This window comes from Neomonachus schauinslandi, chromosome 16, assembly GCF_002201575.2.
Source record: "Neomonachus schauinslandi chromosome 16, ASM220157v2, whole genome shotgun sequence".
Classification (NCBI taxonomy): domain Eukaryota; kingdom Metazoa; phylum Chordata; class Mammalia; order Carnivora; family Phocidae; genus Neomonachus; species Neomonachus schauinslandi.
In genome coordinates this window covers 58992635-59020604 of record NC_058418.1, presented here as the reverse complement: position 1 = coordinate 59020604, position 27970 = coordinate 58992635, and the positions used below count along the sequence as shown (strand labels likewise).

The 27970-nt window shown below is 54.8% G+C and overlaps 1 protein-coding gene and 1 long non-coding RNA gene across 5 annotated transcripts in view; one reads left to right on the top strand and one right to left on the bottom strand.

Annotated features, from left to right (window-relative positions):
* Positions 1-52: 52 nt before the first annotated feature.
* On the top strand, positions 53-10623 carry LOC110594184. Its single transcript, XR_002481190.2, has 3 exons — positions 53-228; positions 9933-10003; positions 10447-10623. It is a non-coding gene; the product is annotated as an uncharacterized LOC110594184 (long non-coding RNA).
* SPG7 (SPG7 matrix AAA peptidase subunit, paraplegin) overlaps positions 5059-27970 on the bottom strand; it is a 30146-nt gene continuing 7234 nt past the window's right edge. The window contains exons 4-17 of one of the 4 annotated variants that reach the window (XM_021705660.2): positions 25349-25590; positions 23093-23232; positions 21974-22076; positions 19782-19907; positions 19291-19453; positions 18792-18965; positions 13086-13210; positions 12367-12469; positions 11493-11603; positions 9840-9955; positions 7761-7917; positions 7178-7344; positions 6553-6630; positions 5059-5442 (exon numbers count right to left, since the gene is read on the bottom strand). In XM_021705660.2, the coding sequence (XP_021561335.1) occupies positions 5242-5442; positions 6553-6630; positions 7178-7344; positions 7761-7917; positions 9840-9955; positions 11493-11603; positions 12367-12469; positions 13086-13210; positions 18792-18965; positions 19291-19453; positions 19782-19907; positions 21974-22076; positions 23093-23232; positions 25349-25590 (2006 nt within the window). In that variant the 3' untranslated portion in view covers positions 5059-5241. Of the gene's footprint in view, positions 6631-6684; positions 7345-7760; positions 7918-9839; positions 9956-11492; positions 11604-12366; positions 12470-13085; positions 13211-18791; positions 18966-19290; positions 19454-19781; positions 19908-21973; positions 22077-23092; positions 23233-25348; positions 25591-27970 lie in introns of all 4 variants that reach the window. The other 3 variants (XR_002481188.1, XM_021705659.2, XM_021705663.2) reach the window with 3 other exon arrangements.

Here is a 27970-nt window from a genome sequence, read left to right as displayed (position 1 = left end):
AGCTCTCTGCCCAATCAGAGCCGGGGGTCGCGGAAGTGACGTGCACGCCCTCCCGGCCCTGGGCGAACATGGCGCCTCCCACCCGCAGCGCTCTGGAAGCGGAGCCGTCCTGGGTCCAAGGCGGCCGGCTGAGGGGCTCCGCGGCTCTGAAAGAGGAACGGCCAGGCCAGAGGAGAGCAGCGGCGCTTTAGGTGCCGTCTTTCCGGCGTCCGCGCGTCACGGGACTCGGTACGTGCCCCAACCCTAAAACGTCGCGTCCGCGTTCCGGTCTTTGCGCTTTCCATCTTTTTCGAACATTTGTACTTGGCTCTTAAAAAAAAAAAAAAAATATTTATTTATTTATTTGAAGAGAGAGAGAGCGCGCGCGCGCGCGAGAGCACTAGCAGCAGAGGGAGAGGGAGAAGCAGGCTCCCCGCCGAGCAGGGAGCCCGGACCGGGGCTCGATCCCAGGACCCCGGGACCATGACCTGAGCCGAAGGCAGTCGCTTAACGACGGAGCCACCCAGGCGCCCCTTGTGCTGCTCTCTTTACACGGAATTGGCCCTTGCCGGGCTCTTTCTCTCAGGGGGCTTGGTACTTCACATGCGTTTTCACGCAGCGCCGCACAACCGCCTCTACTTGGCGGAGGGGTCAGCTACCTTCCCCGAGGTCGGGCGGCTGGGGCCGAATGCGGGGTCGGCCGCAGACGGCCGCCTGCACGAGACGAGCGTCCTGAAAAGATGCCAAGCCGCCAGGTAGACCTCCATGACCTGAGCCCCGCGCGACTCCTCTTCTCCAGGGCGCGTCTAGGAAACCGCCTTTCCGTCCCAGGATCCCCTCTTTCCCACCTCGCCCCAAGCACCAGGCTTCTAGTAAAACTGAACATTCGAAGAATTTCATGACACAGATGAGACATTTGGGGGCTTGTGTGCTGCTGATAAAGGGTTTTTCCCTGTTGAGACGCCGCCCTTGGTGTTAGAAAGATCGGGTTGGGATGCACTGAGGGCTTACAGGCTTGGGCCAGGGACACAGAACGTGTGTCATCTATGGGGCCCTTGCGGTCTGTTCAGACGCGCTGAGCCTACGTGCAAAGTTCCAACCCTGGCCCTGCCTTTAATAAATACCTGCTCGGTGAGGAAACAAGGACTAGATCAGGCCTGCTTTAGCGGCAGGTGTTAGCACACGCAAGGCTGTTAGCGAAAGCACCTCTCACAAACTTGGAAGCGTACGTGTCTGTGAAGTGAAGGCGAAGTTTAAAATCGCTTTGGTCTCTGCCACTTTCGTGAGCGCAGATGGGCTAAACTGGAGGGTCAGTGACCAGTCACTAAGAAAGAGGCTGTGCACTTGGCTTGGGTTCTACGTCTGTCCTAGTTTCGAGGCGTTGGGCCCGTTATTTAACTTTTCCCTTCTGTGAAGTGGGACGACTGGCTGTGTTCAGGCCACGGAACACAGCACAGCGCCCGGCACGGGATGAGAACCACACACGGCTCTGCTTCCGTGTGATGTGTTAGGAGCCGCTGTGGCAAAGGGGTGCAGGAGAGGAGCATGGAAGAGAGCGGATGGTCCCTCATTCAGTGCTCACAGAAACCTTGAGACGGACTCTCCCCCATCTCGTTTCACTTTTTTCGAGTGGCACTGGAGCTTGAACCCACACTCTGTTGTGGCAACGTAACTGCAGCAGAGTGATGCTGGAGAAAACACTTGTTGAATAAACACTTGCCTTGGCCCATGCCGTATTTCTTTGAATATGATCAAATGGTAGCCTGCACCTCCCATGTCTTTCTCAGACCCCTTTCAGTGGATCATTGCTCTTACTAATCTCAAACACATTCCTGTCCCTACCTGCAATTTCTCTTTCTGGACAGACTCCCAGACTCATGCAGTTCCATCTGCCCCGACCCACATCTCCACCTGCGCTCCAGCCGCTCATAGTTGAGATGTGGCCATGGGTCACTGGTTGGGGGACAGAGGTCTGAAAATAGAAACACCGCTCAGAACTCAAGTTAGTGGTAAGAAAGTGAAGTTGTAATTCAAAAATCTTGGTCTCCAGCACACACCATGCCAGACCGCAGATTCCAGTATCCCATGCTTGAATACTCCACACACTTACTTCCTTTGGAAAGTGTGCAGAATATTGAGGTGAAACTGGTTCTTTTTTTTTTTTTTTTTAATATTTTATTTATTTATTTGACAGAGAGATAGAGAACACAAGTAGGCAGAGGGAGAGGGAGAAGCAGGCTCCCCGCAGAGCGGGGAGCCCGATGCGGGACTCGATCCCAGGACCCCGGGATCATGAGCCGAGCCGAAGGCAGCCGCTTAACCGACTGAGCCACCCAGGCACCCGGTGAAACTGGTTCTGATGTGAAATCCTGCTGGGGACGGGCTCGGCTTTCGTGTTGGAAAAGAAGAGTGAACATTGTCAACTATTAAGCAGGAGTCCTTCTGATAAAAAGACTTGGCTGGCTCAAGCATTTTAGAAATCAGTAGCTATCCTGTCCTGGGCACAGAATTCCACAGCCACGGCTCTGCTCCAGGATTTTGTCCCCAACTTTGGCCTGCAAGGGCCACTGAAAGAGCTCGCTAATACCCCTGGGAACTGCACTCAAGGTGGCCAGCGATTCCTGGGTGGACATCCCTGAAGGTCTGGGAGGAGCTCAGGACAGCTCCCCAGAATTTCCCTGCAAGACTGAGCCCGTTCCTCACAGCAGAGCCTGCTCATTCAGTACCTGTACTTGACTGGTGGCCTCCCACCGATGCTGAGGGTGTTGGCTTCAAAGAAATCCTACTTAAACAGTCAGCAGTAGTGCGTGGAGCCCTCTCAGACATACACCTTGAGTTCTTAAATTAGTATCATAGCAGCAAAGTGATTTTATCGTGTTTTGGGGGGCTAAAAGATATATCCCAAAACACTATGCAAAAACTAGCATGCTATGTCGTATTAATATGGCATATAAATATGTTGAGTTAGGAAAAGCAGTAGCCCAGTAACAGCTAGGACAGGGTAATGTTTGCTGCTTAAGCACAGAACCCCAACTCTCCAGCATCTCAGCTGTCCAGAATTGTGGCCTACACAAAGATCAACTGTAGGCTAACTCAGAGATCCCTAACCTGAAGGAACGCTTGAGGTCAGTGAAAGGCGACAGGAAGAATATTAGAATTATAATCATAAATGTTTTATTTAAAAGTTGCTTAGAGTACGATCTTAAAAGTTCTCACCGTAGAAAATACCTGCATGACGACAGATGTTAACTAGGCCTATTGTGATCATTCTGCAATATGCATGAATGTTGCATCGTTGTATCGTACACCTGAAACTAATGATGTGTATCGTTTATACCAAAACAAAAAATAAGCCTTGAATGAGCATAACAAAACAATCATAAGTGTTTGTTGATGAGTATACATTACGGTGTAGAACAGTTTGTATTATTTAAGAACATGTGTTAATTTTTCTTAGTACTTTCCTGTCTCCTGAGGATGATTGTGTTAAATATACGTGTTTACTTAAAAAGCATTTGTCTTTCTCGGGGCGCCCGGTGGCTCAGGCAGAAGAGCATGTGACTTTTGATCTCCAGGTCGTGAGTTCGAGCCCCACGTTGGGGTGGTGTAGAGATTACTAACAAAAACGTGTCTTTCTCAGTGTGTTCCAGAAGCTACAGTCAGGCCGTGTTATACAGGCTGTGCCAGGGGGAGGGCAGAGGGTCAGGGCTGCAGCTCCAGCGTTGAGCACACAGGCTGCCCAGTGTGGTCTGGCTGCTCAGGGACCCACGTGCAGTTGGAGAAGGCTCCTTATGGGAGGTGAGAGGCAGGCTCAGTCCATGAGGAGGTAGCGGGGGAGGTAGAACTTCTGGCACTCTTCTTGAATACTAGATATCTGATGACCTGGAGGTGACATCACTCAGGACCAGTTGGAGGACCAAAGTTGGCAAACACCTGGCTTCTACCTGTCAGCACAGAGAGATTCCCTCCCGGTGTGGCTGTGAGCCTGCTCACACCTATGAGTGCTAGGGAGACAGGCTGCACTGGTCTCCACTAGGGTGAGGGGGCCACTTTCCATGCCATTTACATTCGATTCCTAACTATCTTCTGGCACACAGCAAAGGCCACTTTAATGGTCAAGTACAGGGGGGATGAGCTTGACCACATCCACTGTTAGGGTACCGAGGGTGCCGCCCTGGGCACAGAGACCAGAGCCCTCCTAACCACATGCCCATCTTTGGAAACGAATTTGGGGAACTGGGGTCAAAGCACGAGTGTGCTGTCGGAGCTGCCCTCCCTCAGGTGTGACCTGTACCTGCCCACATGCTGCCATTGACTGTGGGATGGGCAGCAGAACACCCCATTCTGTCAGGAAGTGCCACTGCAGGGAAAGCAGAAGCAATGAGAGCAGCAGGTGCGAGCACCTGAGTGTGTGCTGCACACCCCTGGGGACAAGGAGCCGAGTGCACCCCACTTGCTGCAGTGAGGGGGTGTCCTACAGCCTTTACCCCAGATTCCTACAAAAGGGGCTCTTCAACCGGTTATCATGTGGCTGAAATTATAAACCGAAACACATGACCCTTTGTTGGGTTACAGCTGGTCGTGTGGTGCAAAGATGGACTTTCCACCCACAGAATTGCCTAGAAAGTACCGCAGCAGGTCTCAGGATGTCTGTCCCCTCCCCACCAGCACGCGGAGGCCAGACCCGCGAGGAGAGGCTGTCGTGCTCGCATCCATACAGCAGTAGGTGGCAGTGTTTTCATGCTCTAGAGCCCACTGCTGTCCCCAGCGCTGACCCCATGGGTGCGTGAGCACAGGGACGGGGACCAGCGAGGGAGGACGGCAGCAGGCAGCTCAGGGGGGCCTTTCACCACAGATGCTGTCAAGCACTCCGACGAAGTCAGAGGAGCTGAAGACACAGCCCCTGCACACGCCCCAGGCAGGAACAAGCTGCTTGGGGCCCGGATGCTGCGCTGCCCCTGGATCTCTCAGCGCCCACAAAACGACAGTGTCACCAACCTGGGAGCTTGAGATCCACATGCGTACCTGCACCCAGCACGGATAACCCTCCCCACGGGGAAAATGATCTACAAACCAGAGCTAAATCATCTGCAGGGACATTTACTACTCACAGGAAGGGAAGTCAGTAAATAGATCTCAGAAGCCTTTCAGAGACCAGTGAGGGCTACGAGGAGGTACAAATCTCAGTGGGTCTGAGTAAGGTGTTCCCCTCCTGCGTCCGGCAGGAACGCCCCATCCCGAGGCACAATCAAGGAGGTCTAACTACTTGGGCCAAGACAGCTCCTCCCCTTGAAATGGGGGCTGCTGAGGTGCCTCCTCCTCCCCCACGTCTTGCTTCTCCCTCTCTGCGTCACTCCACCTCTGAGGAGCGATCATCTTCTTGGGCCCGTGAGGTGGTGGACCGATGAGGGCCTCGATATCCTCGTAGTTTATCACTTCCTTCTCCAACAGGGCATTCGCCAGCTGAGGGAACAAACAGGGCAGTGTGTGAGCCCCAGACAAGGACACAGAAGGGCCTTTTGAGAGCGGAGCACCCAGGAGAGAGGGGGTGTCTGTGAGCAGGATGCCCCAGGCAGGCCACTTTCCCAGGGAAGCAGCGCAAGCAGGCAGCTCAAGTAAAGAATCCCTCCCTGTCTCGACCTTGGAGATGTTCTCCCAGCTGCCAGCCTCATTAATTTTTCTGCTTCCCTTCCAAGTCTGTTTTCTGGGGCAACTTCAACTTCCTTTACCAAACAAGGTGTGTGTGTCTGCACGTGGGGGAGCGAGGGGAGGCTGGACTGTGGGGACGGGGAGCTGGTGTGGGAAGGGAGCCTCAGCCTCTCTAGATGTGGTCGTGGAGAACATGCTGAATGAACTGTGTGCGCGCGCTGCACCAGCAGCCCGTCCTGACGGCTCAGTCTCGGACACAAGGAACTAAGTCCCAAGTACCCGTGATGGGCGTGGCCGCTTTGTCCGCAGGCCAGGTCTGGTATGTTGCTCAGCCCTGTAACCCACCAACGGGGCAGAGGCGGGACGTCCTGGGCCCCTGCACAGGGAGCCTGAGTCCTGCACACGTGTGGCACTCGGGCCTTGTTAACAGCCGATTCTGGCTCAGTCCCTGCACTGCTCACACACGCCCTGGGGAGGCAGGTGCTGCTCGTCTGGGAGCAACCCTCTGAGGACACAGCATGCAGAGATCATGACCTGAGCCGAAATCAAGTCAGACGTGTAACCGACAGAGCCACCCAGGCGCCCCTGAACCTGCAACTCTTGATGTCGGGGATGAGAGTTTGAGCCCCACGTTTGGCACAGAGATTGCCTAAAAAATAAAAACTGTAGGAAAAACTTAAGAGCTGGGAAAGAGTAAGTGAGGCCGACCGCACGCTTAGTACTAGTTCTGCCTGCTTCAAGGGACTGGCTTGACGTGTTCACGGTAAGAAGCTGAGGAGGAGGTATGAGAAATGGGAGATTTCCGCTGAGCTGGGTGGAGCACACAGTGGACACGTTCTCTGCGGCTGTGTGTGCCGGGAGGGCTCCCGTGAGGAGTGTGTAGTGACGACTCTGCAGGGACAGGCCCGGCGCCCAGAACCTCACCGCCTGCAGCTTGTCTAGGTTTTCCTGCAGCACCTTCTCCGTGTGCCTGTGGGCCTTTGCCACCAGCAGCTTCGCTTCCTGCCAACGAAAGACCGCAGCTGGGCCATGCGCGGGGTGGCCCACCACACTCACCACGTCCTGTGTAGCCGGGTCCTGGCGCCGGAGCTCACAAAGGAGCCGCAGGGACAGGAACGCCGCTCTTCTCTCGTCGTGGCCAGGAGAGCTCGGCTGCCCCTATCCCGTGCCCTGGGAATGCCCCTCAGCTCTGTCCTCCGGGCCCGAGGTCCCCTCCCACGTGCACCCGCCCTGGCCCCGTCTCCCGTGGAGCACGCAGCGTGTCCTGCAGGTGCAGTGACCATGGGGCACCGCGGTCTCACTGGGGCGTCCCTTCTGTTTCCTTCCTAGTGTCACGTCATGGACAGCTTCACCAGAAGCCACACAAGTCCTCACCCAAGAACAGACACTCACTGAGTGTCAGGATTGGAACGCCTTTGATGAGGACCCCACGACAGCGCACTCCGCTCGGTGTGGCAGAGGGCACGGCGCCAGCACCCAAGAGAGACCCATGCCCTAACCCCATCGCAGTATGGACGCAGCCCATGCCGAGCAAGCTGTGCAGACTCACGTGGTCCATCATCTGCTGCAGGCCCTGGCTGAAGGGGCGCCGTCCAATGCCCGTGAGGCCCTCCTGCGCCTCGGGAAAGGAGACGGGCCCGATGCTTGGCGCCATCCCAAACTGCTTCACCATGGAATAGGCAATGCGTGTGACCTTCCTCAGGTCGTCCTGAGCCCCTGGAGTGTGGGGGTCAAGAAAGAGGTTTCTTTCCTGGAAGGGCCAAGTCAGGGCACGCCCCCCCCCGCCCCCAGCACAGGCAAAGGACCCAGGAGACAAGTGTATCCTGTCTTACGACTCTGAGTTACTACCTGGGATGCACATGTGGGTTCGCTCCCCTGGCACTCTCCAGCCCATGTCCCACTCTGCACCAGCATAGCTGTCAACACTGAACCCCAGTGTCACTGGGAACAAGTGAGGAACATCTCGACTTCCTCTCTGGACATCCCAGTGAAGTAACAGCTTGAGAACGCTGACTGAAACTGTCCCACTATTCAAATTCCTCCCTCAGATTCGCCCTCCCACCCCCACGCAGGAGACAGTGGGTGTGAAAGCACTCGGAGAACTCCAGGACCCGCACGGGCTGGCTTCTCACCAGAAGTGACTTTGTTGAAGGAGATGTTCTCGGACACGCGGCCGCCCAAGGCCATGCACATGCGCTCAAACAGCTGCTCCTTGGTGAAGAGGTGCTGGTCTCTCGGAAGCATCTGAGCAAAGCCCAGTGCTGCATTTGTCCGTGGCGCAATGGAGACCTGCAGAGTGTCACGCGGCCCGAGTGAGCGGGCAGGATTCGCACTTTAAAGATGAAGGGGGGGGAAGGTACGACGGATCTTTAATGGGAGGCTTTCAAAGCAGTTAGAGCAAATCTGTACTGGCCCCATTTTTATAGCAAAGGAGAACCCTGTCACTGAAGAAGGACAGCTCACACGCGGTTGGGCACCCCAATGGGTACATGAAGTAAAGCACAACGGCACAGATGGGCACCACACGAACCCGCGGAGACGCCGGCTTGGGAACACCAAGGACAGTGGAGACTATCCTTGCCGCTCTGCCCCCCCCGGCAGCCCAACGGCAGGTGCACACACGGCGGGGGCGGGGGGTGTGCAGCAGAGCAGGACCTGCCGCACGAGCAGCCAGTGGGGCCCCGGGCAGCAGGATGACCAGCTCCTAGTGCCCGGAAAATTTGAAGAGGAAACTTAAATCCAACACTGAGGTAAATTACAATGTAAATGGCTGTAAAGAATGACCATATCAGTAGCTGGGACTTCACCACCTTCCCCTGAGTAGCCAGCCTCAGGGCCGGGGGGTGGGGGTGGGGGTCTCATAATAAAATAAATATTTTATTTATTTATTTGACAGAGAGAGAGAGAGCACAAGCAGGGCAAGTGGCAGGCAGAGGGAGAAGCAGGCTTCCCGCGGAGCAGGGAGCCCGACGTGGGGCTCGATCCCAGGACTCTGTGATCATGACCTGAGCCGAAGGCAGATGCTTAACGACTGAGCCACCCAGGCACCCCCGACAGGTGTATCTTTTAGACATTACATGCCTTGAAAATTCTAAGAACAGCAAGTTTTAAGTTATATTTACTTCATTTGGGATTTTTCTGCATTAATTTTTTAGTTGTTGAGATACTGCATTAAAGTACCTACCTTGAACCCTGCCTTCCTCACCCTCGGCCTGACCCAGATCATCAGTGATGGCGGCATCCCCCCGTCTGTCACCAGACACTGGACTCCCCGCCTGCCGCTGAGTATAAGAGGAGCTGGCCTCATCAACAGGCATTGTCAGACACCGGCAGACTGTCTACATGGCTGTAACGAACCCTTCTGAAAAGAAGGGCGTAAACGCCAACGTGCCAGGCTGGTGACTGCCACGTCCCACTGCTGGTGTCAGGGACGAGCGGTGCTGTGGCCCCCTCCCCGCACTGTGGGACCAGAGCACCTGTGCGGCTCTTCTCCAGGCCGTGCGTCAGGTCTGTGTGGAAGGCACCGTAAAATCTGCACCCACATTCTCGGGGAGTTGTTCTGATGTTAGCAGCGGATCCTAATAAATTTTCATCAAGTCACAAATGCCTCTAAGAGTGGTATTTTTTTAATGTGAACCAAACTCACTCATTTTTAAGGTTAGGGGTCACCACATCAACACTTTTAGTAAACACGGCAATTCTTAATTCCGAGAGTAACTGTGTAGATGGCAGAAGGAGACCCCAAGTTATTGTGTGACTGCAATGGTCACATCCCAAAACTAGAGCCCACTTAAGACCTCCTGTCCTTTGCTTCTGAGGATGAGGGGATCCCGCACCATCACCTCCTGCCCTGTGCCCATGTCCAGCTCACACTGCGCTTTCTCTTCAAGTAAAAACACACACGGTGCGGGGCGCCTGGGTGGCTCAGTCGTTAAGCGTCTGCCTTAGACTCAGGTCATGATCCCAGGGTCCTGGGTTCGAGTCCCACATCGGGCTCCCTGCTTGGCGGGAAGCCTGCTTCTCCCTCTCCCACTCCCACTCCCCCTGCTTGTGTTCCCTCTCTCGCTGTCTCTCTGTCAAATAAATAAATAAAATCTTTAAAAAAAAAAACAAAACAAAACACACACGGTGCTCCCAAAGTCAGCTTTGTTCAAGGGTGAGTTGGGCTTACAGCCACCGAGACCCCAGACCACCCGACGCGGACACCCTACCTTCATGACGGCCTCGGTATGCTCCAGCAACCAGCCGACCAGAGCATGGCCCGACTCATGAAACGCAACCACCTTCTGTTCTTCCTTTGACAGGATCTTGCTCTTTTTGGCAGTCCCTGGAAGGATGCACAAGGATTTGAGTTTGGGCACCCAGGTGATCCTAGGTAAGCGTGCCGGGCACTCCCTTGGCCTCACAGAGCTGCACCCTGTGCCATCAAAGCAGTATGGTGCCTGACATTCACCTCCTGTGCCTCCGCCCCAAGCCAGCACCCCGAACTGTTCCTCGTGAGGGGAGAGATGCTGGACGGTCCCTGTTTGTTTCTACTTCTGTGAATGCCGGGGAGAGTAGACCAGCTCCTGCAGGCTTTACGAGTGCCCACCCTCAGGGGCCCACGGGGCACAGGGCCGCTGTGATTAGATGGGGTCCCCACCCAGGTCCAGGCTTCGCAGAGGCTCTTCCCCGGGACTTGCTGGAAGCTGCAGGCCCTTGCTAGCTGACCGCTTTCCACCTTGAGATTCTAGTCCATCTATCTCGTCTGAGCTACTGGGGAGGCTTCTCTCCGCAGCCCAGGGTCCCCACACCTTCCTGTGTTCCCGTTTTATACAGCCTGGACCAGCTCTGGGTCTGGCTATGTGCTTCGAGGGTCATCCATCTCCGTCTACTGCAACGCTGGTTCTGAGCATCTGGACCGGAGACCACAGGCTGCGGGATGGGCTGTATGTGAACCCGAGTGCTCTAGCTCAGGTAGGCTGCACCAGCGTGGGCAGCACTTCCGTCTTTCTCGCTTTGACACTATCAGTGTGAGTTTATCAATTTCCACGTAAACAGAGTGGCTTATATGAAGCCAAGTTTGTAGTACGAAACAGCCACTTTCGTTCCTTCTGTCCACACAGACTCCTAAGCTGCAGCCTGGACACCTGGTGGCATCTGTACCAGATTTTAGCTCAGCCGAGAGTGACAGGGATGAGCCCCTTGCAGACGCTCCCCACCCACACGCAAGGCCGGTGCTTCTCACACTTCCATGGGAATGAACAGTTTCCCTCTTTAAAAAACTCTCAGTGTCTTGGACTGAACACTGCTCAAGGACAAGACACGTGGGGCCGTGGAAACTTCTGGAGACTCTCAGTTTCAATCCCACTCTCCTGACAGAAACCCAGGGACCCCACTTTGAGTAGCTACCGTTGAGCTCTGCTGGAAGGCCCCCCTCCCCGCCCCGCTGCCAAGACCCCTCCTGTTGCTACCCAGAGCAGAGACGGGCCAGGCAGCAGAGCGTAGCTCTTAGGAGACCCTCTGTCCCCCGGCAGCGGTGGCCGTGACCCCACAACGTGGATGGTGCCCTGTGTGGTCTGCTCCGAGGCACCATTGACAGCTGAGGGGCTGAGCGCCACTCACACTTGCGTGTGCGAGATCCTTGTGTTTTTACCTGAAGAGTGTGTCTGCTCTTTAGCATATCCATGGTATTTTAAACTAAGAAGTCAGACACATTGGAACAACCTGACTTATAAAAATAGAAACACTTTGCTTATAGTTCTCTTGTCCAGTAATTCTTTGATCACTTCTGTCACGTGTCAGCCCGACCTGGCTCCCTCCACCCCCTCTTCTGTCTGGGTGCTTTCAGGGATCCAGCCCTGCTGAGAACATGCCCCTCGTACCAGCAATGACCCGTTCCACAGCGTACTCGAAGTTAAACGTGTGGACGGACGTGTGCCCTTCCCGTGCAGCGTGCAGCGCGGCCTCGTTACAGATGTTGGCGATGTCAGCACCTGTCCGCACAGTAGGGGTGAGAGAGGAGGGCAGGGGAGGGGGGCGTGGGCAGGAGGCTGAGAGCACGCAGAAGGCGCTTCTGTTCTATGCTGAAGCCACTCACACCACTAACAGACCCGGAGCACAGCCTTGTGTGGTCCCACCTCCTGCCACCTCCAAGCTCTTTCCTGCTCAGGGCCCATCGGCATGCTCAGCACCACCTACTGTCTCATTCTCCCTGGGAATTCACGCTCCAGTACCCATGCAATTCTAGTTAAGGGCATTAAAGAAAAATCCAAAGGGAAGAAATTATAGTAAAAGGGATTTTGTTTATATTACCCTTTAAAATGAGAGCCATACAGAAAATATCTTGATTTGTGATCTGTCTCTGCTCAATGAGAACAAACTGTGAGGAGGGCCGTGGTGCGCTCGGACAGCCACGAGGCCTCGGATGACATTGCCTTGCAGGGAGCAGTGGTACACAGCCCGAGCGTGGAGAGGCACTGAAGGGCCAGTGTGCAGAGTACCGCGGGCAGAAGTGCCCAGAGCGCCCATGGGGGCACAGGCACAGTGCGTCCTGCATGCCGCAGCAGAACCGGTCGGGTCTGGTGCCACTCACGCAGGAAAAGCAAAGTGTAGCGTGGCTCTTTTCTCCTCTACGGGCTCTCTGTGCACGACCTCACTCCCGCCCCGGCTGTGCTGACCGTGGGGCCCAAAGCAGGGGGTGTAGGGCACCGGGGGGTGGCCTGCACCCTCAGGACTAGCAGGAACCAGCTTCCATACCGCTGAACCCCGGCGTGAGCTCTGCCAGACGCTGTGAGTAGAAGCTGCTGGCCTGGGTCAGCTTCAGGCTCTTCAGGTGCTGCTCAAAAATCTCCCGCCTTTCCTGCAGAGAAAGGACCCAAGTGTGGGCTCACTCCTGCCCCGCAGACAAGAACCGTGGGCTGTTAGATCCCTTTCTTTGTCTCCCGACCTACAGCAGCATTTCAAAAATGGAAGGTTGAAGAAGGAAACAATGAAGCGCATCATGCACATAAGGCTTATTTTGTAGAACATCTGGTTCATATACATTCTCAATTTCCTAGACCCCCGAGTCAGAACAATGGAAAGCTGCTCTGGAGTGCAGCGTCAGAGGGGAGCCCTGCTCTGCTTCTGAGAGAGCAGTAATGGTCTGAGTGTCAGACCCAGGAGCACTGCTGGCTGGGGCACGGGAACGGGAACCATTACGCACACGCTCTGAGCCCTTTCCCCACCCATCACTGCTTGCTGGTTCCTGCTGCCTTGGGGCACCGAGGATGCTGGTGGGGCTCAGAGACCTACAGACTCGAGGGGGTCAGGACGAGAATTCTGAGGCTCTCCCAAGATTCTTATAAAACTCAGCCCCAATGTTTACGGATAAAGAGAAAAACTATGGGTGAATGAAACAAGCTGCAAAGCCACAGGCAGAGCCGTAAGCCAAAGACAGGTCGGACAGACGACAGCCAGCCCCCGGCCGCACTGACCTGCAGTGTGGGAAGGTCAATGAAGACGTGTCGATCCAGTCGGCCAGGCCTCAGCAGAGCGTTGTCCAAGATGTCAGCTCGGTTGGTAGATGCCAGGACAATGACATGGTCGGTGGTGCCCATTCCTGGAGGGGAAGACAGCTGTTCAGGTAGAGCTCGCCTCTCAGGACACAGGGTGGGACTGATTTCCCACTGGGGTCCGTGAGACAGGAACACACACGGCGCTCTGAATGAGGAGATGTGGACTGACCCAGGATCAAGCTCCCCATGAGAGCAAGGATTCGCCTGTCTTCCCGAGGCTGCCAGCCCAGATGCAGAACCACAGATGGTTCTTGGGGGGGCCTGCACGGCCATCCAGACAGCATCCTGGGGGGATTGCATTTCTCCTCAGTAACTGCCCAGCAAACCCGGGGAGCGAGGGGCACCGTATCCACGCTCCTTTGGTGCAAAGACGTGGGCCAAAGCAGACGTTTCTGAACACTGGTCTGTGGCCTGGGTTTGGAGGCTCCAGATTTCTCACAGGAATTTAAAAGTGCAAAAAGTACCACTGGTGGCCCAGATCTTCATGAGAACTTAGACTGGACCCTAATCTGGATAAAGCAACACCTGCAGTGGGGCGCCTGGGTGGCTCAGCTGGTTAAGCAACTGCCTTTGGCTCAGGTCATGATCCCGGAGTCCCGGGATCGAGTCCCGCATCGGGCTCCCTGCTCGGCAGGGAGTCTGCTTCTCCCTCTGACCCTCCTCCCTCTCATGCTCTCTGTCTCTCATTCTCTCTCTCGCAAATAAATAAAATCTTAAAAAAAAAAAAAAGCAACACCTGCAGAAATGAATCCAAGAAGCAACTGGGTGATCTGGGCCTGACTGGGCATCAGAGGGTCATATATGTATTTTCAGAGTACGTGTTACAGTGAGATGGTGGTGTTTCTCTGAACGTAAACAAATACGTCCAAAGCACGTAAGATTCAGAACTTTAGGCTGGCTTTAAAATCACCCACCCGGGAAGAGGATGGGAGGAGGTGTGGATGGAACGGGGCTGGCCTGCGACGTGGAGGGTTACTGCACATCTCTCTCTGCACTTATGTATGTGTGATAAGGTCCAGACACAAAGTTTAAAAATTAAAGATTTCAGGGGCACCTGGCTGGCTGGGTCGATGGAGCGTGCAACTCTTGATCTCAGGGTCTTGAGTTCAAAGCCCCACGTTGGGCGTGGAGCCCACTTAATTAAACAAACAAAAATACCATGATCTATCTTTTGCTAATGAAAAAAATCCCTAATAAGCTGACATTGACAAGTACAACTTAAAACTATCTGTGAAGTGTTAAGTGATATTTAAAAGAAGCGTTCGAGAATTAGGCCCTGAGAGTGTGTGGGGCACCTCCCAGCAGACTGTCAGTAACCCCACCCCAGGACCCTGTGACGGCAGTGAGGGGCCTGGCTGAGCGCACGGGCCAGGGGTGGGGGGGCACTTCCTCACCAAGGACCTGACACCCGAGTCACCGAGCAGCAGCCACCAGGACACCCAAACCACACCCCACTCCCAAGGAAGTCCTTGGAACACTCCTGTGTGTGTGTGTTCTTGCTGGAATGCGATAAGCCAGGACACCGTGATGAGTCCGGTCCCATTCATGTGTCGAGCGGAGACTATGGCTCGTGATAACCGTGACTTCTGAAGTAACCCGGAAGCAAAAGCAGGCCCCACCCAGCAGGGGCAACACTTCTGACCCCATGCTGCATTTGCCTGCACCGTGGTTTTAGGAGACGTCACTCTGGCACAGGAGGGCTGACTGGAGGGAGGGCCCTGGGACAGACGCAGCTCCGCTCCTCGGACAAGGCGGGGAGCCAGAGCCCTGGTCGGGGGACCTGCTGGGACTCCCTGCTCAGACTTCCGAAATGACCTCCTTCCCAGGCCAAGGCTGAGTCACCGACGCCGAAAACGACTGTGGGAGAACAGCGGTCCACTCTCCGTCTCTGATGATCTCATGTGAATGGCACTGTACGACATGGAGCCACGATCCCGAGACCCATCCAGACAGTTCAGTGTGAGAAGTTCATTTCTTTCCCGGACAAGGAAACACCGAGTTTACAAGCTGCATGCGCTGGTGGACATGCGGGCTGCTTCTAGTCTTCAGCTCCCACAGGTAAGGGAAGGTCTTGGGTAAACTTTTCTCTAGGATAAGCACGCAGGAGTGCTAGAGCTGGGTCAGACGGGAGGTGTGTGTGTGTGGTTTTGTCTCCCAGAGAGGCTGCCCCACTGGACACTCCCACCAGCAGCGTGTCCGCTCACGCCTCCCTGGCTGCTTTACTGACATTAGGCTCATCGAGGTTCACACGGGGACCTGGGTCCGACCTCTCTGCGCACTCACCAGCATCTGGCGCTGCCACCATGCTTCCTCCTGGCTCTCCTGTGATGTGTGTGTTCCTTTCAAAAACTCAGCAATATCTTTTGGGAGATGTGAACAAGCTTGTTCTAAAAATTATAGGAGAAAGCAAAGCACAACCACCGCAAGAGTTTCAGCTGAGGGAACCAAGCGCAAGGAGCCAGCCCACCTTCCTCCAAGACTGCTGCCCGAGGAGGGCCGAGTGCTGGGGCGGAGGGGCAGACTCGTCGGCCAGCGCGGCAGACTGGGGTCCCAGAGACTCTCAGACACGCCCAGCCAAGCGCTGGCAGAGGCCCAAAAGCCATTCAGTGGAGGAAGCAACAGCCTTTTCAACAAACGGAGCTGGAGACCTGGACATCCACAGGCATAAAAAGGAGCCATGACCAAACCCTCCCATCTTTGCAAAAGTAACTTAAAACAGATCACAGATTAAAACAGAAAAGGCCACGTGGATGGGAGCTAGGACTTTCTAATGACTCCGTGTGAGGCCGGAGCTCATGACCCCACAGGCTCTTGCTTAACACAGAGACTCAGGTGAAGGCATCCACCGCAAGGGGCATTTGGTGCTATTAAAGATGTAGAAAGGTGACTGTCCACCGGTAAGCGGCCTGGCGGGACCCCAGCGCTCCGCACAGGTGCCCATCCCATGGGGCCTGGCCGTCTCGTAGTGCAGCCTCGTCCTGACCCGCGAGTGGGGGTTTCTCTTTCCAGTGAGCTTTTCCCACGACTGGCACAGCGTCTGCTCTGTGCCCCGCACTTCAATGAAGCGGCACTGCCCTTCCCCAAGGACTAACAGAGACTCCTCAGATGCATCTGAAGGGCTGAGAATGCCCGGCTGTGTCCGCACACAAAGGGACCTGTTCTCTGCAGGCCCAGCCCAACAAGGGCCTTCAGTCTGGGGGCCTGGGGGTCAGGGGCAGAAGCAAGTGCTGGGCGGAAGCACCCCATTCATGGCAGCACAGAGCGCTTTGGCTCAGAGGAAGATGCCATTTAGTAAATGCTTCCTGGTGGGCTCAGTCTTCAAGTGCAAACAACCAACATAAGCAGGAGAGACGCTACTTCCCATGGCCTCCACGTTCAGAGAGGGAGTCGTGTGGGAGTCTCGAGTGCCTTCACATCACCTGGAATGACACATGGTTGCACACAGAAGGCCACAGAGTTGCAGGTGAGGTCACACACCGACGGTGTCAAAAACCCAGAGCTTGGATGAACGAACGGGGGCCATCGTGAACCCCATGGCATCCCTCCCGTCCAGGAGCCTGAATGCTCGCACGCGAACTGCCGTCTGCAGGAGCCGAAGGACAGACACGAACTTGAGGACACTTGAAGCCTGGACAGCCAGTGAGTCATCTGAGGACTTCTGATAGCCTGCTCTCCCTTCTCCCCTCCATAGCGCAGAGGCTGGCCATCCTTTTAAAGAGACAACCAGATGCCATCATTAAAATCTGGTACTTCTGATAGCAGAGGCTCATCAAACACATGGTCCCGGGTCTCAGCGGGCGGACGGACCTCAGGCTCGGGCACCCACAGGCCAAGCCGTGAGACCTCGTGACCAGAACCCGAGGGGACCTTCCGGATCTCTGCAGGACCCCAAGATCACTAGAGCCACACTGAGCAAAGGTGGCACAGCATTAAGGGGTCATGGAAGGTCGTTCAAAGGAGGAGCACTGAGTGTGGTTTCTTGGGCGTCGGGAGACTCTGGAGGGTAACGGCAAAACCATGCAATAACGGCACAATGCCTGCCCTCAGAAGCGGCGTGAGGGGTTGGGGGCTTCCTGCCATCTGGCCTGGAAGGCCCTCCTGGAGGCCCCTCTGTGACGGTTTCTCAACAGCTGCGTTCAGAACCGGGGCCTCACTCTACTCACGTTTCCAAGGACATGGAGTCCGTGGAAGCTTCCTTCCCTGGAAACTTGCTCTTGAGAACAGTCCTGGAGCAAATGGTGCCAGGCAGCAGGGTCAGAGATGGGACGCAAGGGTCTGCGGGGCAGCTCCACATGCTCGCTGTTCTCCTTATGGCCTAACAACACAGCCTTTACTGCAGACTGGTTAGATAGGACACTTTGGTTTTTCATCTGTAGAGCTTGCAGGGCTTACAAAATCCATCAGTGCATCTGACTGCACATCAGCGTTTGAGGAAAGGCCTCGCCTTGCCGCCCACAGCCACGCCAATGCAAACCCCAGCACCAGGGCTGAGGGGCGTCCATGCTGTTCGCCATGACAGGCCCGTGGAGACAGCAGGGCTGCCAGGGGCCGGGGAGTCAGTGTTTAAAGGGGACAGAGTTCCAGTCAGGGAAGAGAAGGTTCTAGAGACGGACAGTGGTGGTGGATGCACAATGAGAACGTACTTAACATCACAGAAGAGGACACTTATAAGTGGTTAAAATGATAAATGTTACGTATGTTAACGGGCACCTGGCTGGCTCAGTCGGTTGAGCGTCCGACTCTTGGTTTCAGGTCAGGTCGTGATCTCAGGGTCGTGAGATCGAGCCCCACATCAGGCTCCGCCCCCAGCTTGGAGTCTGCTGGAGATTCTCTCTCACTCCCCCCCCGCCCCCATTCATGCTCTCTAGCTCTCTAAAATAAATAAAATCTTTTTTTTTTTTTTTAAGATTTTATTTATTTATTTGACAGAGAGAGAGAGAATGAGCACAAGCAGGGGGAGTGGCAGGCAGAGGCAGAGAGAGAAGCAGGCTCCCCACAGAGAAGGGGGAGCCCGATGTGGGGCTCGATCCCAGGACTCCGGGATCATGACCTGAGCCGAAGGCAGTCGCTTAACCAACTGAGCCACCCAGGCGCCCTAAAATAAATAAAATCTTAAAAAAAGAAACAAACCATTCCCCATGTCACTCACAACCCTGAGATCACGAGCCGCATGCTCCCCTGACGGAGGCAGCCAGGCGCCCCAAGTCCCTTTACTGCACTGGGCGGCAGAGACAGCACAATCCCCTGGGTTTACCCAAGACTGGGAACAGTGTCATGACCTGCCCTGCCCTTTGTGCTCCCAGGTTTTTTTTACATCTTTTCTACTATTACCTTGACTCTTTACAATTAAAACCTGTGTTTCTTGAGTGGCTCAAGGTGACAAGTACCTCTTCAACTGGCTTTGTCTCGTTGCTACCTGCTGGGGAGTGCTGGGCACACTCACACCTCTGGCAGGTGCTATGGTGCAGAAACGCAGACCAGTCACTGCAGGAAAATGAAATGCCAGCGAGCATCAGGGCAAGGTTCCGGAACAACACACATCAGCCACGCGGTCTATCCAGAAAGTGGATCTCAAGAAGAAACCCTTCCCCGCCCAGGAGCAGACTGGGGGTGTGGGGCACCCACCGTCCATTTCCACCAGAAGCTGGTTGAGCGTCTGCTCTTCCTCCGTGTTGGAGAAGCCAGACATGGTGGTGGAGCGCTTCTTGCCCACAGCGTCGATCTCGTCAATGTAGACGATGCAGGGAGCCCGGGCCCGGGCTTCCTTGAAGAGGCTCCGCACGCGGGCAGCGCCAAGGCCTGAGGTGACACAGAGGACCAGGAGTTGGACAGATAATGGGAGACGAGCCCAACTCTTGTGCTGGGGACCAGAGCTGCCCACTGAGGATGCCGAGGTCTCACAGAGTCACCCCGGTGGACGCTCACCCTCCTGACTCCCCAGGCCACACATGGAAGCAGCCTCAAAAGAACATCACTACCAAGTTCCCTCCATAAACATGGCCAGTAACACGGGTTTCACGTGTCCTGCCCTGTCCCCCCAGGTCCCCATCTATCCGGCCACCTGAGGAAGGGCCCTGCACAGATGGTTGGGCAAACTTGTCCACAGCCCCCAGGCAATACCAACCTCCAATGACCTCCACGAACTCTGGACCGGCCATCGCCAAGAATGGCACCTGGGCTTCTGTTGCCACCGCCTTGGCCAGAAGTGTCTTCCCACAGCCGGGAGGCCCGAGCAAGAGTGCACCTTTTGGGACTTTGGCTCCAAGCTGAAGGAAGCGCTCTGGGCTCTGGAAAAGCAACAGATCATAGCACACTAGTCACAGGTGTTTGACAGAGAATTTCCAGAAGAGGACTCACGTGGAGATCAGCTCCTGCACTGTCACGAATCAGCTGTGGTTCATGTGGTTTGGGAAAAGCAGAGAGCTCCGGCAGTGACCAGGTGTCCCAGATGGCCGGGGTAAGGTCAGCAGCGGGCTCTCGGCCCTACTACTGGCTCAGGCCTGTGCACTCAGCCTGCCCTGCTGGTTTAGCAGATACGGCACACGCCTGACTGGGGCAGTCCCTCCCTCAAGGAGGGCGCTCGCGTCTTGCCTCCTGCTCGGCTCGCACACCCACCTTCAGATAATCCACAAACTCTTTGACTTCCAGTTTGGCTTCGTGCATTCCTGCTACATCTTTGAAGCTGACTCCTTTCCCCATCTTGCCATCCACAATTGTGAAACGGGCCATTTTAAGCTGATTCTGGGCAGAAAAAACAAAGGGCAGGGTGCTGTGACTCCTAGCACAACAGGGAAGATTAGCACCCACAGGTTGGGTCTGCAAGCGCAAGGGGGCTTCGTGTCCCAGGGGCCCCAGCTCCCCTCGGCCCGGCTCTCATCTCCCAAACCCTCTCCACATATTCAGACAGATGGGACCCAAAGTCACCTTCCAGGCAGCCAAGGGGAAATGTTTATTGTGCATCGCTAACAGTAAGAAAATCATCTAGCGTCTAGCAATTTGCCTTTAAAAAAAGCCAACATAAACCACCCCCCACCCAAACGAGGTAATTTAATATCTATTGCACAAAAACTATATTTTTCCATGCGATTTTTCCTACTAGTGTGGAACTCTCTGATTATAAAAGTAATGTAATAACACTCAGCTCTAGGAAGGTTTGGTAGAAATGTTAGCTGGTAAATTTCTGGAGAGCAATCAGGCAAGATAAAGCTCTCGGTGAGGGGTGCAAACTTGAGCTAAATTCGGCCTCAGAAGGCACACCAGGCAGACAGTCAGGCACTCCAAAGACACACGTGCATTAGGTTTATCACAGTACTATCTAAATACCGCAGGGAAAATAAACAGCCCCTGAGATGCCAGGGTGGCTCAGTTGGTTAAGCGCCTGCCTTTGGCTGAGGTCGTGATCTCAGGGAGGGTCCCAGGATCAAGTCCCACATCAGGCTCCCCATTCAGCGGGGAGTCTGCTTCTGCCTCTCCCTCAGCTCATGCTCTGTCTCTCTCTCAAAATAAAATCTTTTTTTTTTTTTTTTAAAGATTTTATTTATTTATTTGTGAGAGACAGAGAGAGAGAGAGAGAGAGGCAGAGGGAGAAGCAGGCTCCCAAGGAGCAGGGAGTCTGCTTCTCCCTCTGACCCTCCCCCCTCTCATGTGCTCTCTCTCTCTCATTCTCTCTGTCTCAAATAAATAAATAAATAAAATCTTTAAAAAAAAAAATAAAAAAATTAAAAAAAAAAAAAAGTGACTATAGGGGCTCCTGGTGGCTCAGTCGGTGAAGCGTCTGCCTTCGGCTCAGGTCATGACCTCAGAGTCCTGGGATCGAGCCCCGAATAGGGCTCCCTGCTCAGTGGGGAGCCTACAGCTCCCCCTCCTTGTGCTCACTCTCTGTCAAATAATTAAATAAAATCTTTAAAAAAATTTTTTTTAAATAAATAAATAAACAGCCCCAAATATGCAAGACTGGTGAAACTGGCTGAGTAAAACACAACATAGCCCCACAATGAGACACCGTTAAAAGGGTGTGAGTCTTTAGCTACAGACAGGAACACGATCCTGGTCCCAGTGGAAATCTGTCTCGGTTCCCAGGGAGGTGACCAGAAGGTACCCTCTGCAGATCTGCTCCAAGCAGGCCCTGGGCCCCTCCCCAGCTTCTCTGCTGATGGGCTAACTGGCCATATGCAACCTGCCAGGGAGGGAAAGTTCATGTTACAATGAAGGTCACCACAACAGGAGAATTTTTTTTTTTTTTAAGTAATCTTTACATCCAACTCGGGGCCCAAACTCAAGACCCTGAAATCAAGCACTGCATGTTCTTTTGACTGAGCCAGCCAGGCACCCCAGGAGAATGCTTTTAAAGTGTATTAAGGTTTGGGGCACCTGGCTGCCTCAGTCGGTAGAGCATGTGACGCTTGATCTTGGGGTCTTGAGTTCAAGCCCTCCGTTGTGTGCAGAAATTACTTAAAAAAAAAAATCTTTAAAAAAAATTAAAATAAAATAAAAACGTAAAGACAACCTTTAAAAATTTCTCAGTGTCCTAGCTAGTAGGAGAAACAAAAAAATAAGTCATGCCCAGCTCCTGAAAACTGCAGAATAAATTGGCCTACACACCTGCTTGGCTCAGCTGCCCCACAAGTCAGGGAGAGAGTCGGGGGATAGGGGCTAAGCAGAAAGAAAGAGGAGCCGCCCGGGCCACGACTCCAGGCCGGCCTCTGTGACAGGTGAACATTCACCGTGATTTACGTGAAGCGTGTTCCGCGAGCACGAGCACAAACCTTAGACCACGGGTTCAATGAGATGGGATGTTCATAACTTACAAAAGCACTGAGTCCTCCTTCCCTTCCCGTCATTCCAGCCAGACGGAACACGTACCACAGGATGGCCAGGCCCACCGCAGTCATCCCCAAGGCGTAGAGGGCACTAGCGGGAGAGAGGGGCAGTTACGGGCAGGCAGTGTGCACACGCCTCACGTCAGGGGCCACGGACCCTTCACAGATGACAAGAGCAACCCCCACTCTGAGCCCAGCGTGCAGAGCGGATGGTTGTGGAAATGGGTTTCCTCGTCCACCTCTTGTCCTGTGACCTTCCCCAGGCTGTCCCATGGAGCGTGTAAAGGCCCGATACAGCGGCTCACCACAGTGCGAAGCCAGAACGCGGACACCGCGCACTGACCGGGTCATCGAGAGCCTCTTGATAATGCCCGAAAGAACAGATTTTCATGGGTGATATATTTCGTTTTCAAAAGTAGGCCATCAGGGGCACCTGGGTGGCTCAGTCGTTAGGCGTCTGCCTTCGGCTCAGGTCATGATCCCGGGGTCCTGGGATGGAGCCCCGCGTCGGGCTCCCTGCTCAGCAAGGGAGCACAGCGGTACAGAGTAAACCCCAGGGCTCCAGCCGTACCTCCCGGCATTGCCGACAGCCCCTCGGCCTTGGAGGCCCTGCACCCTCAAGAGAGAACGGCCACCGCTCAGGAGTGCCTGCCGTCACTGGCAACCTGCGTCTTCTCAGTGTGGGCACGTGTCCACGAGTGAACCTCTCCACACACGTGCGTGCCTTGAAGCCCCCCAGGACTCTGCGAGTTAATGTGCTCCCGCTAAGGAGATGCAGGTCCCACAGGGTCCCCACTTCCACCTGCCACAAGGAAGCAAGAACTTCTACTGGACGTCCCTGCTTCTGCCCTTTCTGTTCCATTTTCCCATTTGTACAAGACGGCAGCCCCACAATGTACTGAACCAATAACTAAGGAAAGTGAAGGACGCTCCAACAGGCCCACAATGCCCGTCCCCACGCGTGGTCACTGGCTCGCACTCCTACTTACCCTCCCACACGGGGGCAGCTTTACTGGAGGCAAGGCCAATGTGAGATGTTGGTGGTTTGTTATCACATTACAAAGCCAAGCCTGGTTTAGTTCAGGAGCCAAAAAACGACCAACATACTTTCCAAAGAATCCTGTCCGCTTATAGGAAACCGGGATCCTGTCCTTGCCTTCAATATTCAGGGCGTCTTCAGCAGCTCGGAGCTTCTCCTCAAACCTGTCGATGTTTGCCACCTGCATCCGGTACATCAAGGCCAGCCGCTGGGGGCAGAGAGCAGACGCGGTGCAGGTGACACGCGGGCTGAGGACAGCCGCGAGACACAGCACCCACACCCCACAGTGCTCCAGAAGCTGAACTTCCACCTGCCATTCAGAAACCACGTCCAGATCCCGACTACAACACACTTTCCATACGTGTGCTTGCTCTGTTTTCACTAACAGGAACATTTAAGAAAACAGAGGGTGTGCTTTAGGCTTCAAACTCACCACCCAGCCTCAGCTGTGCGTGCAGAGCACAGAGACGACAGACACGAGCTATTTGCCGGGATGCAGGCAACTCACTAAGACAAGAACACAGGTCTGGTGCTTCACCACTGGCTGAATGTGAAACTCAGCTAAGTGGATTTCTCCCTTCTCAGTAAACCCCTCCCAGGTAGAGAAGAGGCCCAGGGATTGTGCGCAGGTGGAATGTCCTCCACGGGTACAGGCTTCCCTGAGAGGAGGCTCCAGAGCAAGCCGGAAGTCCACGCTGGGCCCCCAAATCCCTGCTCTGTGAGCTGACCCGAGCCACCCACCAAGGGGCCATCCTGATCTCCACCAGCCTGGACGGCATCCTGCCAGTTCCACATCATTCTCCTAAGGGCCTGGTCCAAATGCTCTCTAGAATGAAGCTGTTCCAAGCACAGCTTCTAAACGCACTGTGGAATCTACATGGGGCAACCAGACTCTCCCCTGGCGCTGAGAGGCTCAGAAGATTCTGTGTGGAATGAGCGGCTGGCCAGGCTGCATGTCACGGGGTCACAGGGCCAGATGGGAGAGGCAGCTGGGGGCACCCACCAGCCATGACACACTGATCGTCATCTGCGTTGGAATGCCCAGGGGCCTCAGTTGCTGGATTAACCTAACAGACCCCGGATGTCTGATCTGGACCTCATCCACGCCTCTGTCACTCAAACACCTGCCCAGCCAGGTGAACAGACTGGAAACACGTGGCAATGACCTTCTTTCTCTGCCGGAAGCCAAAAGCAAAATGTGATTCCAGACACCAATTCAACTCCCACATCTCTGACCGCCTGGGCTTCTGCAAGGTCACCCAGCTCACGCAATACGCAGGACCAGGAGGAACCTGTCACCCCAACTAAATTACAAGCTCTTGTAAACCAACAACCAGCTATAAACAGTGCTTGGCACTCAGCCCAATCCAGAACCCGGGCAGGGGCTGGGGTGCACCCCTGATGCTATCGTGAGGGGCCCAGTGCTATGCCCAGGAGTCCACCTGTGCTCCCCATGAGCAGAGTGTGTCCACACTGGACACCTGTCTCCCAGCATTTTACCTGGTCCAGTGTCTCCACCACCCAAACCTCTAACAAAAAATGGAAAGGAGACTAAAGAAACATGACAACTAAGTATAATTCCTGGTCCTTGATGGGACCCTGGATCAAAAGTACTAATAAGGGGCGCCTCGGTGGCTCAGTGGGTTAATTGTCCGATTCTTGATCTCAGCTCAGGTCTTGAACTCAGGGTCGTGAGTTCAAGCCCTGCATTGGACTCCATGCTGGTGGAGCCTACTTAAAAAAAAAATAATAAAATAAAATAAAATACTAATAAAACAGCTCTTAACGTCAGTCTAGAGATGACCAGGGAACAGGCTCAGGGGAAGTGCTTTGGAAAATATTCTCGCGTCGCTCTCTCTCCTGGGCCTGCTGCTGCTGTGGTTACGGGGTGGGGAGGATGGTGATTCCTTCCACAGCAGGTATTCAGAGTCAGCTTCTGGGACCCCCCCATCCTCCCACCCCCAATGCCCAGCCCTCTCCCTGGGACCAAATCCCACCCTCCGGACCCCTCCTCTGGTGAGCGCGCTGGGCTCCCTCCTGGGGGCACCTGAGGTGGGGAGGTGAGCAGGCCCTTGCCCGACCCCAACTCTCAGCCACCCTCACAGAGCGCACAGTTTCCTGCCCTGGGGCCCCCAGGAATCCCCTCGACTCACCAGCAGCTGCCCAAGCTGCCCTGGGTGCTAACCTGCAGCCAGGACCAGACCCACAGGGCGGGACCTCAGAGCTGCCGCTGCAGGCCCCCCAGCTCCTGTCCCTGATTCAAGCACATTAAGCTCGGCTCAGGGCAGTGGGGACAAAGGAAAAGGGGCTCCGCCCTCACTCACAGGCCGCCCGAACACCACAGCTCCGGGGTGCAGGTAGACCTCCACCACGTCGCTCTCAGGCACCACCTGCACGCGCTGCACCTCGCCCTTGGCCAGCATCTCGTGCACAAAGTCGTTCCAGGAAATGCTGCCCCCGCTGGTGCTGAGCGCGTTCAGCAGGCTCATGATCACGGCGATGACAAACAAGGTGCGCAGCCGCTCGCGGTACATCTGGTCCTCTCTCTCCTTGCGTCTCCTCTCCTCTGCAAGCAGGGTGACCAGGGGGAGCGACAGACACGGGAGAGATACTCATCACACGCCAGTCAAGGCCGCCAACACTGCACTCACTGAGGTCGCGTCTACTCAGAGCACAAAGCCAGTTTTACGGTCAGAAGCTTCCCTGCACCTGCCTGTGCTGCATCTCGGCAGTAAGCCCTCCCCCGGAGGCACATTTGACCCCTGACCTCGTACGGTCACCCATGATGCGTGTGGCACACGTGCAACTCACTGATGACAAAGAAACACCTTTTAGCACCATCTGCCCTCCCCTCCCCAACAGCCGCCTATCCTGGACATATTGGGGGGGGATCACTTAATTCAAGAATGTTCCCAGCAACCAACTTTTTATCCAAACCATCAGATAAATAATCACATTATTAGAATACAGACTGCACCGTGCCCAGTTCTTGGGGGACGAAAAGACACAAGACTCAGCCCCTGACCTTGGGGCGCATGAACACCTGGGAGGTGACACGGGAGGCCATTAGCACACAGCATAAGGAACTGCGAGAAGCAGCTCCCAGCACGGCCATGGGGAGGCTCCGGGCGGGAAGGACGAGTAAGCACGCGGAAGGACCGGGAGGACAGCAGGAGGCGCCTCCCTCAGGCCCACAGCACAGACGGGAGAGTCCTGCTTACAGCCGCCCAAGGCCAGGCCACAGTCTCCTCCCAAACCAGCAGGTCAGATAAGCCCCTCCCCTGCTGGGGACGAAAGGCAGTCTCCACACCGCATTTCCATGATGCTGTGTCTCCTCGCCGGCCCACCCGCCAGTCCTTAGATGCATCTGGCACCTCCATTTCCACACCAGAAGGCCTGGACTATGATGCGGCCCTCACCTGTGTGGTACGGCTCATCCTCCCGACACTCCATCCAGACTCTACCGGGCCCATCATTAATGATGCCTTTTGAGAAGTGCATGTACCGTCTTTCTCCAGTCCTGCCCAAGATGGCCCCGACCGATCTGAGCAACCAAAGCTTCCACCATTTACTTCTCCTGCACAGACACAGCATCCACTCGGGGGAGAGCAGGGAGGGCCCCGCACAGGCACGGGGCTCAGCCCAAGCTGCACGTGTACGTGTGGTCCTTTCTCCAGGGACAAGAGCGCAGCTGGACCTCCGTGTCCACCCACTTCCCTCTGCTCTGCTTGCAGGCGGACCGTCCACAGACACACAACCCTCCTCTCTGGCCATCCGTTTAGAGGAACTGAAAGGCATTTTAAATCAGCTTAAAGACACAAAATGAGGGCGCCTGGGTGGCTCAGTCATTGAGCGTCTGCCTTCGGCTCAGGTTCTGATCCCGGGGTCCTGGGATCGAGCCCCGCATCGGGCTCCCCACTCGGCGGGAAGCCTGCTTCTCCCTCTCCCTCTGCTGCTAGTGCTCTCTCGCGCGCGCTCTCTCTCTCTAATAAATAAAATCTTAAAAAAAAACGCAAAATGAATCTTACAGAGAAGGCTGTGTCAGCAATCATTCTGAAAACATAAAAGCACATTTCAGATGTTACCTTATCTGAGAATAGACAGTAATAGCAAATTTAATATTTAAAGCTCATAGTCACAAGTGGCAACAAAATAAAGGTACCCTTGTCTTGGAAAGCAAATTTTTTTTTTTGAAGATTTTATTTATTTATTTGAGAAAGAGAGAGAGAGCGAGAGCAGGAACACAAGCAGGGGGAGTGGGAGAGGGAGAAGCAGGCTTCCCGCCGAGCAGCGAGCCCGATGCGGGGCTCGATCCCAGGACCCCGGGATCATGACCTGAGCCGAAGGCAGACGCTCAACGACTGAGCCACCCAGGCGCCCCAAAAGATTTCATTTCTTTAAGTCAGCTCTACACCCAACGTGGGGCTCGAACCCACAACCCTGAGATCAAGAGTCACATATTCCAGCGACGGAGTCAGCCGGGTGCCCCAGATATGGCTTGGTTTTAAATAACAAATAGCTTTGCACATTTTTGTAAGAATTTCTGAACAATAAAAAGACAGCTTTAATTTAGGCTCCAATAAACACCTTTCTTCACAAATCCAACGCTTTTCAAGTAAAAACCGCCAGGTGTCCTGTCACACGTGGAACTGCCCCCGTCGGCCTATTTCAGGGAGAAGGATCTGCCTGGCTAGGCCTGGAGGCCGCAGACCCCACTATGAGAGGATCTCCTGGTGCAGGAACAGGGAGGCCCCAACCCAGAGCGGTTATTGCTCTGAAGCTCCAGGACGTATCGCGGAGGTCAGGTGAAAATCGTTTGCACGTCTCAACAGATCTCCTACTCTGCTTCTGAGCCACAATCACCCTGAGTCGTCCTCCCTCCCCAGGGAACCAAGGAGACAGATATAGCACGCCCCACCGCGCAGGACCCATCCAGCAAGGAGGGT